The sequence below is a fragment of the Sycon ciliatum genome, chromosome 4, assembly GCF_964019385.1.
Source record: "Sycon ciliatum chromosome 4, ocSycCili1.1, whole genome shotgun sequence".
NCBI lineage: Eukaryota > Metazoa > Porifera > Calcarea > Leucosolenida > Sycettidae > Sycon > Sycon ciliatum.
This window is the reverse complement of record NC_088646.1, coordinates 5,837,172-5,852,374: the sequence shown is the minus strand read 5'-3', so window position 1 is coordinate 5,852,374 and position 15,203 is coordinate 5,837,172. Positions and strand designations below refer to the sequence as shown.

Here is a 15,203-nt window from a genome sequence, read left to right as displayed (position 1 = left end):
GTGATCGACATTGAAAAATAGTGCCCCAGGGGCACTAATCGCGCGAGTACGGTAGTATTATCAGCGGAGCTCAGAGCTCTGAGACTGGCGCAATGGCATGGCCGAACCCACGACATAGCTCCCAGAACCTTATAACATAGTTATACATTTTATTATACAGACACAGTGTCACGGATAACACCATGTCTGGTCACTGATTGCGACTGAATGAAGACAGCTACAATGAGGCTACAGTCGACTCCACTTACAACGAAGGCGCATATAGGGAATTTCGTGAACCACTACAGTACAGGCACTATTATTATGTAGCCTCATGTCCCAGTTTCAACCCACAGTGTAAGTACATTTCTGTTATAACTAACTTCGGCTAAAGAACTAATTCTCCTGCACAATGGTGTTCGTTATCAGGAGTCGACTGTACATAATTATAATTAAAGGGGAAGTTAAGGCTAAAATCAAAATGTCACCAGTTGTAGTCTTCGGGGTGCTGAGTCGAATGGTCTTGGTCCGAGAAAGCTGAGACGCTCCCTTCCTACTTGAATCCCAATCGAACTCGCGCACTTCCACCGAAACTGGGTGACTGCGCCCTACTGGATGGGGATTTGTACAAGTATGCAAAATGTCACTAAAAGTGCCATTTCGTTCTTATAAAAGCACGGATGACCGTGATTGGCCCATATGTTGTAGTCTTTTGGACGCTGAGTCGACTGGTTTTGGTCCTAAAAGGCTGCGATGCAGCGTTCCTCCTTTATTCCCAATCGAACATGGTTGAAGAAGCGGTCACGTGCTCCTGCGTACACCAGTCACCTGGTCACCGTGCCTGCAGGGTACAGCTTACTAGCCTGTTTGACCTTTTTTGGGTGCAGTCCTGTCACTCGAGTTGAACTCGAGTTGAACCTTGGTGTGAAAGTTGTCGCCTGCTGGCGTGGTGACCAGGTGATTTGGGCACCCAGGAGCACTTGACCGCTTATTCAACCACGTTCGATTGGGAATAAGGGCCGAACGCTGCATCGCAGCCTTTTCGAACCAAAACCAGTCGACTCAGCGTCCAAAAGACTACAACATATGGGCCAACCTCGGTCATCCGTGCTTTTATAAGAACGAAATGGCGCTTTTAGTGACACTTCGCATACAAATCCCCATCTAGTAGGGCGCAGTCACCCAGTTTCGGTGGAAGTGCGCGAGTTCGATTGGGATTCAAGTAGGAAGGGAGCGTCTCAGCTTTCTCGGACCAAGACCATTCGACTCAGCACCCCGAAGACTACAACTGGTGAAATTTTGATTTTTGCCTTACCGTACTTCCGCACATATAAGCGCATGTGCTTATGTCCGGATATAAGCGCACCCCTCGATTATAAGCGCATGTGCTTATATGTAGGGGTGAAACGGTTCCATGTTTTTCATGTTCGGGTACCCGAATGCCAGCATAGTTTCCCACGGTTCGGGTATCGGTTCCATGCACTCTTTTCTCCAGACCGACCAAATGTGTCCGTGACAATTATTTTCAAGTTAGAAAACATTTTTACGAGCAAGAACGAGACATCGGAGAGTCCATGTGCGAAGAAGGTACGCTCGTAGTGACCAGGATCGATAGGAGAACCCTTTGGAAGGGCGGTGATCGTAAGGTAAGACATTTTAAAATCTTGAGTAGACTTGGCGTGTACATGTATTTGTACGAGAACGAGATTTTTCGAGTTTCGGTTCGAAATTTGACGGAACGGGTACCCGATTCTTTTCAGCTGACGGTTCCAAAACCGGTTCCTTACCCGAACCGTTTCACCCCTACTTATATGTGAACACTATTGGTGAAAAGGTGGGAGCGAAATATACCACTAAGTAGTGTGATGACACCATTGCTTAGGACACAGACAAACCTGTATTGCGCATATAAGCACATGGGCTTCTACCCGAACATGTTTACACAGCCAAAGATCTTTTTTGCAGCAAATTTTCACTTATAAGCGCATGCGCTTATATGTGGGGAAGTACGGTAACTTCCCCTTTAAAATTTTTACATGATCCGACTGTTCTCTTTTGCCAGTTTGGGCCTCGCGCCTTGACTTGAACTTTACTTCTACCCGAGTTTCGACCATACCATAAGCTAGGGATCGACGACTCGCACTTCTTTACCACGTGTCATTTATGGCGTTTGTGCTCCCTGGTTTCGACCTGTTCCCGGCACTTTAGCGGTCTGTTGCGCCAAGGCGTGACGGGAACGGCCGCGAAATATTCGGTGTGGAGCATGCACATACTGACATAGTCAAGCCTGAGCCTGAAGATGGGTAGTCCTGTACCTGGCCTGTGCTGTGTTGCTCTCCTGGCAGTCACGGGCAACGACTATGTCCTCCCTCCTTGCAAAGAAGTAGCTGAGCTTGATACTGATAGTACAGTGTACGTAGACGTGTACAGTACGTTGAAGGCGCATCTTTTCTTGACGCACAGTTCAGCTTCTGCAGCATCTGGACGGCAGTGGCAATACCATGAATACAGTGGGGATAAGGGCAATATCAACAGCTAGACCTAACTTGGAAACCTACACACCTACCATGGGCATGCAGGGTGAACATGAAGCCACGCCAAGTGCTATGCTGCCGTGGAAGTAACCCAGCAATGGGCAGCAGCATGCAGGACACCGCGAAAGGTTATCATGGCTAATAAATTCCTCGGGGGCTGTCGCGGCATTTTGCGGCCTCGGGAAGGGAGCTACAGAACCATGTCCTGTGCATTGTACCAGGCTTGTGTCTGTCGTCACACGGCTTGGTCTTTCGTCAGGTCTTAGTTATCCCTCGTGCCATCCCCAGTGATTCTCGTGGTCCTAGATCCAATTTCCTGCTCCCTACCCTTTCTAGAACCGTATGCGGTGTGACGGTTTTCAAATCTATTCGATGCGAGAAAGCACGAACGATAGCCTATAGTATAGGGTACGGGGACAAGTATTTCTTATTCGATTAGTTTCACCCGCTTCGTATCACATTGCTTCAATTCAGTCCGTTCAGTCTTTCTTCGCAGAATCATACTTCATACTCACAGCTCAACCGAAGAAATAACTATACTTGGGAATTGACTTGAAAACGGAAACGACGTGTCGCTACTGCGTGGTGCTGGCCTCTAGCTCTCTAGCTCTGCTCTACATCGGTCTGGTGAGAGAAACTAACTACTTACTTACACTGCAGCGACTGCTAAGGCTAGAGCAATTACCTGTACGATACGCTGTCGTTTATTTCCCTGGCTCGCGAGGAGTGCAGAGGTCAAGAGTGCATGGAGGTCGCGTCTAGTCTGGCGTGTAAGCTTCTGCGCGTAGCGGGGTTTCTCCTTTCAAATTCAATGCACGCTAGAGCTTGGCTTGAGTCGGAAGAGCTTTTAGCATGCCTGTTCTGAGAGTGGCCACAAGCAACGTCTTCAAATCGTTCTCCAGGGCATCCTTGTATTTGATTAGTTTCACGCTCGTTGTGGCAGCGATCGTGGACGTCGCTGACTCTCAGTCACTCAAAGCGGGAGGCAGGAATGTCTGCAGTAAGCCTATCAAGTAAGCTTGCTCGAGAGAGCGTGTACGTACGTACGTGCTTGTGTGTGTGCGTCGTGCATGGTGTGCGTGCGAGAGAGAGAAGGAGGGCTCGGGGGGGATCTGTTTGGTGGTGTTGCCACATTTGTAGTCCGCGCTTCCAGAGTAATATGCAGCTACATTGTACATTGTGTAAGGTTATGGAAATAGACCCTTTGCACAATAAGCGAGAGGGGTCGAGACGGGGCATGCTGTGCACGCGCTGCACACTTGGCATGCAACCAGCATGCATGGTTTGCTGCAGGACGTGATCAAGTTTCCTGTGACAGGCTGTGTTTTCACGGTCCCGACGCGATGTTCATGTATGTACTCCCCAGCCTTTTTTCATTTGAAGTTTTTTTTAGTTTTGAAGGAAGAAGTTTCGAAATGCTTTCCAAGGACCACTGCTGGGTTCTTGTTCGCACCAACCGTCATCCCTAACGTTAGTCTAAGGAACCCACTTGTCTTTCCATGCGTTCCCTGGTGATGCTGGCATTTCACACTCTGGAATCCTGGCTATCTGGCGAGAAGAGGGCCGCAGTGCTGCGATATCGTTCACAGTGTTGTGCTCGGAACACTTTGTCCATGACGACTTTCATCCTTGCTTTTGCTAAGATAATGAACGCTCTGCCAAGAGACTCTGGAGCTTGAGAAAACGGCATGACCCATCCCTGTCTTCGCTATTGGAAGATCGACTGCTTGCTGGCGCTGCTCGAGCTGCTGATGTTGAAGTGGAGAGAGACGCAGCCTCATCGCTCAGGTGTGCGGAGAAAGTCATCTGAGTTCGAGCTGTGGCTGCGTGCACGATATGACCGACTTTCACATTATGCACATAGCCACCAAAGTAAAACTCTTGGACACTATCCACGGGCTTGTTCACTAGTACTACTTCATCAGCTCCCTCTTCACTGTCGTCGGCGACTTGCCCCTGCGTTGGAGACGAGCACGCATGGTGTGGCACTCACTCTGGGAAACAGAGGTTCATCACTCATCCACTGGGAGTGGGACGCATGAAATGTTGGGCATGATGAAGGTACGTGCTGTACACTCGAGGAAGTGGTGCCCTTCTTAGTTCTTGGAGCATCAGGGTTCTGCATACAGAAGTGTTTTCTACATCGACAGAGGAGAGAAGGTAGAGAAACGAAAAATATTTCAATCTACAGTAATCCGAAATATCCACTGAATGCGGAAAACTTACCGCTCCAACGACTCCTTCTTTTTCCAGACAGATACGCACCCTCATTCAGCAGAAAACTGTTCAGTTCCTTCAAAGACCATTCTTCATTTGACAGTTCGTCCACGGGTTCCACAGCCATCGATGGCAAACCACTCGACACTCTCCCCTCCATCTCCAAAATGGAAAAATACAGTGTTCCACCATGCTCAACAACTGATACTCTGCACAAAAATCGAAGAGGATGCCCCGTCTCGGATCACGTGACCGTTATTGTGCAAAGGGTCTATTCTGCAGGACTACCATGGTGACGTACGGCGTGGCAAATGTGAATACTGCGGAGTACATCATCCTCCCCCGCCGCCGGGTGCCAATACATGTACAGCAAGGACTGCAGTACGTGTGTGTTTACAGCCATGAATGCACTCGTACTGCACATGATATCACAGTGCCGCGGTACGGTACGGTGGTGGCAAATGAACATTATTGCCAGGTTTAGCATCACAAAGTTAGTTCGCTCTCGAGCTTGCGTATAATTTTCTGTTGGGGAACTGGAACGCAAACTTTCACAATTTTGTTCCAAAACCAGCCAGGACAGTCCTAAATTTACTACGTTTTACAGGCCTGGATACATGTGGCTTTATGCGATTGCAAATTCTGTTTGCTGATTCACCATGTTCACTGAGTTTGACTCACTGTAGTGCAAACTCGAATGCAAAAAGAAATTCAACTTGCTTATTGAAACCTCCTTTTAATATCCATTCTGAGATTGCTGGCCCGAGCATTGCACCATCAGCAGTCCATATTATAGCAACACTGACTGCTGATAGTGACTCAGGGCATGACATGTTGTCGATTTTCAATTCCATGCCAGCACTGTGCCTGTACTGAATCATTGAATTACGATATGAAGGAATGAATGTGCCAGTGGACCATTCTGTGTACTTGTACTTCTTTGTCATTTTCTCTTCAGCATCACACGGGTAGTTCGCGTGTCGGTACGCCAGTCATACACGGAGCGCTACTACAGACCATGTCGTTTCCGCTTCTGGGCGAAATGTACACGATTCAGGTGAGCCAGACTGATCGAGAGGCGAACTGGTCAGCTAGAAATGAGTAGGGTCAGTGTAGCTGGCTCCGGCTACTATCTCAACAGTCTCAACAGTCAACAGTCTCGATAGTGGCGAACTGGTCTAGAAATGAGTAGGGTCGGGATAGGTTCTGGCCCCGGTGACCCGGCATCTCAAATATTTCAGATTGAGGATACTCAATGTACTGACAGTAAGTCAGTCAGTGTCAAGGTTAAGGCCAGAACAGGAGGACATACACGTAGACATAAGAATTCATGTTGAAATAGCCACACTAACCCCAGTCTCAGCATAGGAACACGTTGCTGTCAAGTATTGTGTACACCTTCCGTTGTAACTGGACCGTGACTGGCCTATTCCGATGGAAACACACCCTTATTTATAGTTCATATGGCTAATGTAGTATTGATGGAGGATGCAGCGCCAGGCTCGAGCTCAGTCTCGTGATCGATGAACCGCTTGGGAGGCAGCTATTGAGCTAAGGCCTCTGGGAGGACAGAAATTCATCCAGAAGGTTCTCGGCATGTCTTTGTGCTTCTGGCCGTCTGCTTCGAGACCCACTAGCAGAAACCGCCATTGAGGCCCAGGCCAGTATACTCCACAGTCCACACCCCTCTACACACTTCTCCTCGGGCCTGCGTCCAAGCTGCACCGCTCATCGTCCAAATCATTCCTGGCTCAGCAAGACTGGAATGTGGCCACTGCCTGCGAGTACTTGGAGGTTCTGTAGGCTGTACAACGTTTTCTGGCGCAGAATCGCCGTCGTCTCCGGCCATCATCTCATCTTCAAGAGAGTAGCGATATTGAAGCTTTCCCTCACAGGGCACATGTGATACCGCCAGCGGCTGCACCCGCGGGCCTCCTGGTGGTCGTTATTTGGGTGACGAGAGCATTCGCCAGAGCAGTGTTCTGACTGCCGACATCTGAAGCACTTGCTTTCCTTCATTATCGCTCTGTCTTCCGGCGTCATGTGCTTCAGACGATCACTTCCACTGCCACTCTACCTGGCACGCTGGGATGTGCAGTGGACGCTCTGGGATGTATCGAGTAGCGTTTCCTTGGGCTGGTACCGCCGGGCAGATCAGCTAGTAGAACTGCGCAAGAGGCTGCTGACAGGGTAGTCGGGTGTTCATTCAGTGTGAGGGCGTGTACACGATTCTTGAGGCCATTGATGAACATCATTGCCCTTATATGCTCGTCCAGGTCTGGAATAAGCAAGCCAAGTCTCATGAAGTCAGCGATGGTTGTCTGGGCAGAACGGTCCCATTGGGAGAGATTCAGGAGCCCCAACCTTGCCTGTTCCTGCGTATGGAGCCGATCATACATTTCTGCAGGCGCAGACTTCAGAGATGACCAGTCACTGAAGGTCATGCCGGCGTCTTGTGCTGCCCGGCATCATCCACAGCCGTGCTGCCCAGCTAAAATCCTGTCGTAAACTCCACCATTCTCTCTTACCCTCTGTTATCCCGAAGGAGTTCATAGCCAGTTCAACTGCCAAGACCCATTCTCGAACTCGGATGCTACACCGCTGAACACCGGAGGCTCCCGGGCCTTGTCACTTGTAGCGTAGTGTACATAGCTAGGGAAGGTAGAACTGGGCTTGTCGTGGAAGGAATCTGATAACCACCATGGTGCAGGGCCTAGAACCATAGAGAAAATAGTACTGTGGAGACACCAAGAAGGGCCAGTGCTGTGAAGAAAACTACCCTTTCTGCTACCAGTGTAACAGGACACTGGGCTATTCCAATGGAAACACAACCGTGTTGGTGGCTACTAGTACTAAGGCTGATAATGGATGTAGGTGATATGGTACAAGGCGAAATTCAATGCATAAGCGAGAACGCAAGTGACAAGACTTGAACAACCGTGTGAATCTGCCACTCCTTCCCAAACTTGAGGTTGGGAAAAAGGTGCCAAAGGCCATGTCAAGAGGAGATAAACAAGAGTGTGCAACTCCCGGATCCGCGCGGATGGGTTGGCCCACGGCGGAATTTTTTGTTGACGTAATCTTTTCGACCACCCACGCGCTGCTAGTGTTTGGAAAGTTTTGCCTCGTGCACTTGGCCGGGCTTACATTACAATGCCGGTGCCCAGCACGTGCTCTCATACTGCTCTGCGGCAAGAAGCGCGTTTTCTGAAAAAAGGTGACGTCAACAAAAAAATTCCGCCATGGTATCAGGAGATTGTGCAGGAGAGATCTGGAGTTGCACACTCTTGTTTATCTATTCTTGGCCATGTGCTTATCTGACACCAAAGACTATGTCAAATCTGGTGAATTTCATACTCCATTTGTACCTGAGAAGGGGTGGGGGGTTCTGACGAGACCTGGTACTCATGAGTTAGAGGGGGGGGGGGGTCATAATTGCGGTACATTCAGTGTAATGTTTATCTGCATTCCATGATGTGTGCATAGAACGTCTTTTCGCACCATCTACATGAACGTCAACAAACCAACTGCGGAGAAGGTGCCACTGTGCTGTGAGGGATGGAGGCAGAGTGGTACAGAGTGCTCCACACGTAAGTCATAGCCGTGACCATGCACACTCGCTACTACTACTCTGGATACTGGTGACGAATCATCGCATATCATACACATCAACCATAATTATGTATACTGAAGCCAGTAATAGGTTGCTGCCAATGGGTTAGACGTTTTTGTTTTCACTCGTACAGCCCAAAATACTGCATTGCGCTTTGCCCCTAGTTTGTCACAGCTTATCATAGTGGTCAAATAAGGTGTGATTTTGTACCTGCATTTCTTTCATTCACTGAGCTCGAGAACCTATTGTGCAATGCACAACACCTTTGGCCACTTCAAGAGCCTGATCCGGCTATGCTTGCAACCATTCATTCGACGAGGATAGCAACCTGAGGAGGAAACTGAGATGTGGGAAGGCATTTGTTCAGGATTTTCATTCCTGTTGACATTGTCATGATGTCAGTGTCATAGTTCAGTGCAGTCATGTACAAGTGTTGTGCTGTATTCTTGTACTCTGGATCACTAAGTGTTTAGATCCAGCTCAGTCATCACCGTGGCAGCATCATGGCATGATCACTGTCCTCTAGTGTACTGTCTATTGCTGTTGCTGGTTCACCATTGTCATGTATCATGACTCTCTCTCTCTCTCTCTCTCTCCCCCCCCCCCCCCCCGTGATTTCTCTCTGCAGCCATTTGCCACAACCCTTGCCAGAACAAAGGGTTGTGTATCGGTCCTGACAGGTGCGACTGTGCGCCAGGATGGATTGGATCATCCTGCCAAACTGGTAAGAGACCAAACCCGCACAGCCTGAGACGATAATCTCGATTATCTCTGAGGGTATGTTGAGACCTCCTCAGCATGGGCAACTTCTCATACACCAGTCCACGGCATAGGACAATACCAAAATAAAAGCCTGAATACATTGGCATAGTATTGGAACAGCCTACTTACTGGCCGGAGTACTGTAATTTCACAAATTTTCGGTGTACTTTTATTTTCGGTACTTTCCGTGCGTCTTGTTCATACCTAAAATTTCAATACACCAAACAAACACTAACATACATAATCTAATAGGGAATTGCTTCTCTGTACCAAAAATTTCTGTTCACCTAACCTCATACCGAAAATTTCTGAAATTAGAGTATCGGCCTCTACTTGCAGGGTGCATTTGGCACAACCGGCACAACCGGCACTCAACACACTTCGAGTACCACTGTGTGTGACTGCTCCCTGATCACCGGGTGATGTTGTTTCAGCTTGCACTGACTGGATGCATGGGTTTGACTGTCAGCGACGCTGCGCTTGTGATCGTAACACCAGCGTACACTGTGAAAAGGCCACGGGTCACTGCCACTGCAGACCCGGGTATCAAGGCGAACGGTGAGTACGCATGCGAGGGGCACCATCACAGTGTTACAGACTTCTCTGCATAACTGACAACTTGAAATGCATGACATCTCGTAGGCAAGGATTTTCAGCAAGCTCCTTGTATCTCGGGTTCACTGGCTAATACACAATGGGGGCTACACTTTGAAGGGCTTGATCTTGGAGACAGGTGTATCTCTAGGTGTAGGCCTTTGGTCATACATGTACCCAAAATGCATACGCTTAGCACATTGGCCAATCTGCCCTTATTGAACTTTTACATGTACATGCATGTAGGCTATGCTGTGTTGTACATGCACTGTTCTGGTATTCATTTGGATGTAGGGTGCAGGCCATGATATGCCAGCTGACTAATCTTAAGTTCTGAATAATGGACCACCACCGCAACCCCGCCCCGTCCCCGCCACCACCATCACCGCCACCATGTGGAATAAGCCTCTTGTATGGGCAATCACAGAACATGATATCATTGACCTGACACAACTAAATAAAAAGCAAAACAAAATCCCCACCACCACCACCACCTCGTGAGCACAGTCCAAACTGGAGAGTGTTTTTGCGAGCTACAGTAACATAATGACACATGTATGTGCGTACATTGTATTTTCTTACCCTCTGCCTACTCTCTATTGTCTACCGTCTACTGCTTATGTAGATGTGAAATGAAATGCCAGTTAGGTTACTACGGCGAGAACTGTGCCCAGCCCTGTACGTGCCGCTCATCAGGCCAGTGTGATCATGTGACTGGTAAATGCAACTGCACCGCTGGCTTCTACGGACCAGAGTAAGTGTCTCTTAGGTTACCACAAATACACATTGCATTGCATTGTGCAGCACAATGCAATGCAATGTGTCAAAACATGTTTGATTCCCAGTACAGGCCAAATAGGATGTGCTTGATGCTTAGAGCAAATTTGCAAGCTTGAGCGCTTTGCTCGCTCTCAGCTTTGTTGATGAGACCTAACAAGGTCAATAGTTGAAACAGCTGGTCGTCCGAAGATAGGGTGATTTCGAGAACAAGTCAATTGAAAACACCAGCAGCCTTGCACCCGGCCCTTGGTGGATAACTATGCATTGAATACACATGACGACATACAGGTATTCTTGTGGACACTGCCACCAGGCGTTATTAACTTATTATGCCTTCCCTCCTTTTCATTCTAACTCATACTTGCTTCTCAGTTGAAATAGGTCCAAAACTGTATGTTTTCAGAGCATGTCTTACCAAGTTGGTCCGAGCTATTGTAAATCATTAATTTTACAGCTTGCGATGTTTGCTTGCTTGCTTTCCTTGTGCATTTGTTCAGCTGCTCACTACCATGTCCACAGGGCGTCTGGGGCGAGCACTGTGTGAAGCCATGCCAGTGCGAGAATGATGCGCCGTGTGATGCGGCCACGGGGCTTTGCGACTGTCCACCAGGCTGGGTTGGGAAAAGGTACGGTTCTGACATGCTTACTTTATTACAGTCGTACAGTCTCATACTACATATCAGTAGTGTACACCATTTCCGGTTCCCTTGAGCCCACATACGCACGGCATCGTCACACCTGTATGTGCAAAGTCTTGCGATACAAAAACCATTTAAGACGGCTACTAAAATTGACTATCCAGCAGTGCTCAAGCTCACTTCCTTGTCGTGGAATGTCTCAGTACTCCTTATCAGTCTGGTGCTACCTTGTGCACGTCTCACCGTTCAAAACCTGGTTTAGTTGGTGGACTCTAACGCATAACTTGTGCCCCACCGTTTTCCTTGTTTCAAATTCAATTTAATACTAAAATTGACACCGGCATTATCACCCACCTGTACACACAGCGGCTCAAGCCTCTCCTCACAGCATACGCACACCAACCAATTCCAAAAAGCATGCACGTACTGCACATATGTACACACACACACACACACACACACACATACACACACATACACACACACACACACACACACACACACACACACACACACACACACACACACACACACACACACATCTGAATGTGTCCATGTACATGCATATAACTTGTGGCAGGATCAGATTGTGTGTATGTGTGTCTTCAGCCTTGCAAGCTATGGAATGGTGCAATCCAAGCACAAGTTGCTATGGCTTCTGCGGTAGCATCGCTATCATCGCCTCTGGCGATGGACATCAAAAGGTTAAAAGGTCAACAAATGTGTTGGTGTGGATGGGTGTGTGTGCGCGCGCTTGTGCCACGTGTGTGAGGGTACATGGGTGTGCATGTGCATGTGTGTGTATGTGCATGTGCATGCCTGTATGTGTGTGTACATGTGTGTGTGTATCTGTACATGTGTGTGTACATGCGTACATGTGTGTGTATCTGTACATGTGTGTGTGTGTGTGTGTGTGTGTGTGTGTGTGTGTGTGTGTGTGTGTGTGTGTGTGTGTGTGTGTGTGTGTGTGTGTGTGTGTGTGTGTGTGTGTGTGTGTGTGTGTGTGTGTGTGTGTGTGTGTGTGTGTGTGTGTGTGTGTGTGTGTGTGTGTGTGTGTGTGTGTACATGCGTACATGCGTGTACAGGTGTAACCTACAGTGTCCGTATGGCCAGTACGGTCCTGACTGTCAGAGGATATGTGAATGTAACCAGGCACCATGTGATAAAGTCACTGGACAGTGTAGCTGCAGTCCGGGATTTATGGGCAAAAGGTTAGTTGCTAGGCTATTGTCTTGCACTAGCATTAACAGTGCAACGTACTAGTAATGGGTTTTCTCAGATAGTATTCAATACTGTCATCTTCGGGTGACTCGGTAGGAGTCCTACTCACCCGGAGATGACGGAACGGGTCATCTGGGATTACGACGGCATCCTCTAGACACTTTTCTCTATTCAACCTGTTTTGTATGCGGCTCACATGAACTCTATTCAAAAGCAGTTCATTTTCACTGCACATGTATAGACTAATGATGCCGTGGTTCAAGTTGCATCTTATGCCTGATGATGCTGATCACATACGGCTGTGTGGAGAGCAATGATGGCATGTGCTGAGCCTGATCTACACCCGGCTGGTGGCCTGGTAATGGGTCATTCAGTAGAAGTAAGAATAGTCAACATCCCTGTGTACTTGCTTGTACATGTACTAGCAGACGCGTAGCACCGCCGTTGGAAGCGGTGTGATTTGGAGGGGGTCCGGGGTGTCTCCCGTGAAAATTTTGAATTTTGGTTGCAAAATCCTGCGTTCTGGGCACTTTTGGCATTGTGTTAGAAAAGTGGTCCGGCCGACTAGCTGCTACGCTCCTGCCTAGGTGCTACAGTGCACTAACAGTGTGTCTATAGTATCAACACCGGGGCTACCGTTGTCCTTTTTTGTTTAACAGTGGAGATAGTGGTGCGGCCATGGGTAGCTTTAAAAAGTGCTTTGTTTTTCTCCCAAACTACAGCTGTGAGATCCCGTGTCCGGAGGGCCTCTTTGGTCGCAACTGCCAGTTCACCTGTGTGTGCGAGAATGGTGCCACATGTAACCCTAGCAACGGCAAGTGCACCTGTCCAGCGGGTTTCATTGGCGAAAGGCAAGTCATGCATTTTTTGAACGGGCCTTTGACAATGTCCAAAGCCGCACCATTGGGTGCACCATGCATAAGCAGCATTCCACTGTTTACCATTTCCATCTGTAGGATGGCTGAATCGGCATGATTTTTTTTTTTTTTTTTTTTTTTTTTTTTTACTAAGGCCACAGCTTCCAATCATGACATGCAAAGCAGCGGTGCAGCATCGCAGGCATGAATCGTGGACGTGGTGACGGGGTCTGATGTGCTCCACCGACCTAGGGTCTCGGCTTCACTGCACAGCAAACGCGTCGAAAGAAAACGGGGGCTAATAATTATCGGGAGATGGGGGGGGGGAGAAGAAGAGAAGAAAGAAAGAGAGAGAGAGAGAGAGAGAGAGAGAGAGAGAGAGAGAGAGAGAGAGAGAGAGAGAGAGAGAGAGAGAGCGAGAGAGCGCGAGAGAGAGCGCGCGCGCGCGAGAGAGAGAGAGAGAGAGAGAGAGAGAGAGAGAGAGAGAGAGAGAGAGAGAGAGAGAGAGAGAGAGAGAGAGAGAGAGAGAGAGAGAGGGAGAGAGAGAGAGAGAGAGAGAGAGAGAGAAAAAGAGAGAGAGAGAGAGCGAGAGAGAGCGAGAGAGAGCGAGAGAGAGCGAGAGCGAGAGCGAGAGAGAGAGAGAGAGAGAGAGAGAGAGAGAGAGAGAGAGAGATAGAGATAGAGAGAGAGAGAGAGAGAGAGAGAGAGAGAGAGAGAGAGAGAGAGAGAGCGAGAGAGAGAGCGAGAGAGAGAGAGAGAGAGAGAGATAGAGAGAGAGCTGGGAGATAGAAGAGCACAGTGCTCTTGGTGATGGGGGCTGCGAAGGATAGCAGGTTCTGGGATATGTGCATGAGAATCAGAATATTGGTGATGATGGCAGCAGGGTTATAAGGTAAGCAGCTGAACACTCATAAGAACAGGGAAAGCGTTGGCGAGCAGATTCAAAGTGCATCAGTAGCAGAGAGCCAGTCCTGAGCAAGAAGGTGACGGTACACCTTTTTCTTAAAGCTTTGCATGTGGGGCTGGGCGGGTGGGTGGTGGAACAGGTCTGGTGGCAGGGCATTCCATGTTGCAACGGTGCAAGCAGGGAATCCTTGGAGACAGCTATTCCGGGTATTGGCAGGCAGGCCAGTTGTCATCTGGTATGGATGGGAATCCTGCAGCTGGAGAGACTGACGGGTAGGTCTTGTCTCGGGGGCACGGTGAGTGGCTGGTTTAGGCAGCATCTGCTTCAGAGGGCTGGACGCATCTAGATAGCAGAGCTTGTAGGTATAGGCAAGTGCAGCTACCAGGCGACGGAGTGCCAGGCTAGGGAGCCAGGTACCTGCTCCGATGATGTGGAGGGCCCTTCGCTGGATCTGGTCCAGCTTCTTAAGATGGGACGAGGGTGAGCCCATCCACACTAAGGGGCAATACTCGAGTGTGGGTCGCACAAAGCCGTTGTAGACGCGTTGGCGGCTCTCGGCGTCCAGAATGGGAGACGCTCGCTTCAGGAAGCCAATCCGCTGGTTAGCACGGGAAGCTAGGGAGCGGAGGTGGAAGGAGTAGCTCAGGGTGTCGTCAAAGGTGACTCCCAGGAGTTTCAGCCGACTCTCTTCACTGACCGGTGTGCCGTCAAATGTTGCTCGAGGGAGCTCCCAGGGCTGGCGATGGTGGCCTATAGACATAGCCTGCGTCTTGGAGGGCTCAAATTTGATCCTCCACTTATGTCCCCAACGGGAAAACGCATCAATGCCCTGCTGGAGGAGCTCGGAGCCACAGTCAATGTCAGCTCTTGATGTGAGGCAGTGGAAGAGAGTGGTGTCGTCAGCGTAGGCTGCTAGCTCCATACCTGGTGGGAGGTGGTCCTCGCCATCATTGGTGTAGAGGATGAACAGGGTGGGACCAAGGATACTGCCCTGCGGCACGCCAGCTTTGGTCGGGTACGGACTGGAAAGTTCACCTCCAACTGCAACCCTCAAGTGACGATCAGTCAGGTAATCCCTCAGCCAAGCGAGAAGTGGACCAG

The 15,203-nt window shown here is 49.2% G+C and overlaps 1 protein-coding gene across 1 annotated transcript; it reads left to right on the top strand.

Annotated features, from left to right (window-relative positions):
* Positions 1-2,735: 2,735 nt before the first annotated feature.
* LOC135813384 (multiple epidermal growth factor-like domains protein 10) lies at positions 2,736-13,313 on the top strand. The gene is made up of 10 exons (XM_065326482.1): positions 2,736-3,526; positions 5,689-5,787; positions 8,217-8,320; positions 8,972-9,067; positions 9,540-9,663; positions 10,325-10,453; positions 10,977-11,105; positions 12,203-12,328; positions 13,061-13,189; positions 13,295-13,313. Exons 1-10 carry the CDS (start codon positions 3,366-3,368, stop codon positions 13,311-13,313), a joined length of 1,116 nt encoding a protein of 371 aa, XP_065182554.1. The 5' UTR covers positions 2,736-3,365.
* The last annotated feature ends 1,890 nt before the right edge of the window (positions 13,314-15,203 follow it).

What these genes read in the sequence shown, in the direction of transcription:
- LOC135813384 (XM_065326482.1), top strand. Translation starts at nt 3,366, where the DNA reads ATGCCTGTTCTGAGAGTGGCCACAAGCAACGTCTTCAAATCGTTCTCC. An exon ending in GTCTGCAGTAAGCCTATCAA is followed by an intron (nt 3,527 to 5,688) that starts GTAAGCTTGCTC and finishes TTTTCTCTTCAG; the next exon opens with CATCACACGGGTAGTTCGCG. An exon ending in CCGGGATTTATGGGCAAAAG is followed by an intron (nt 12,329 to 13,060) that starts GTTAGTTGCTAG and finishes CCCAAACTACAG; the next exon opens with CTGTGAGATCCCGTGTCCGG.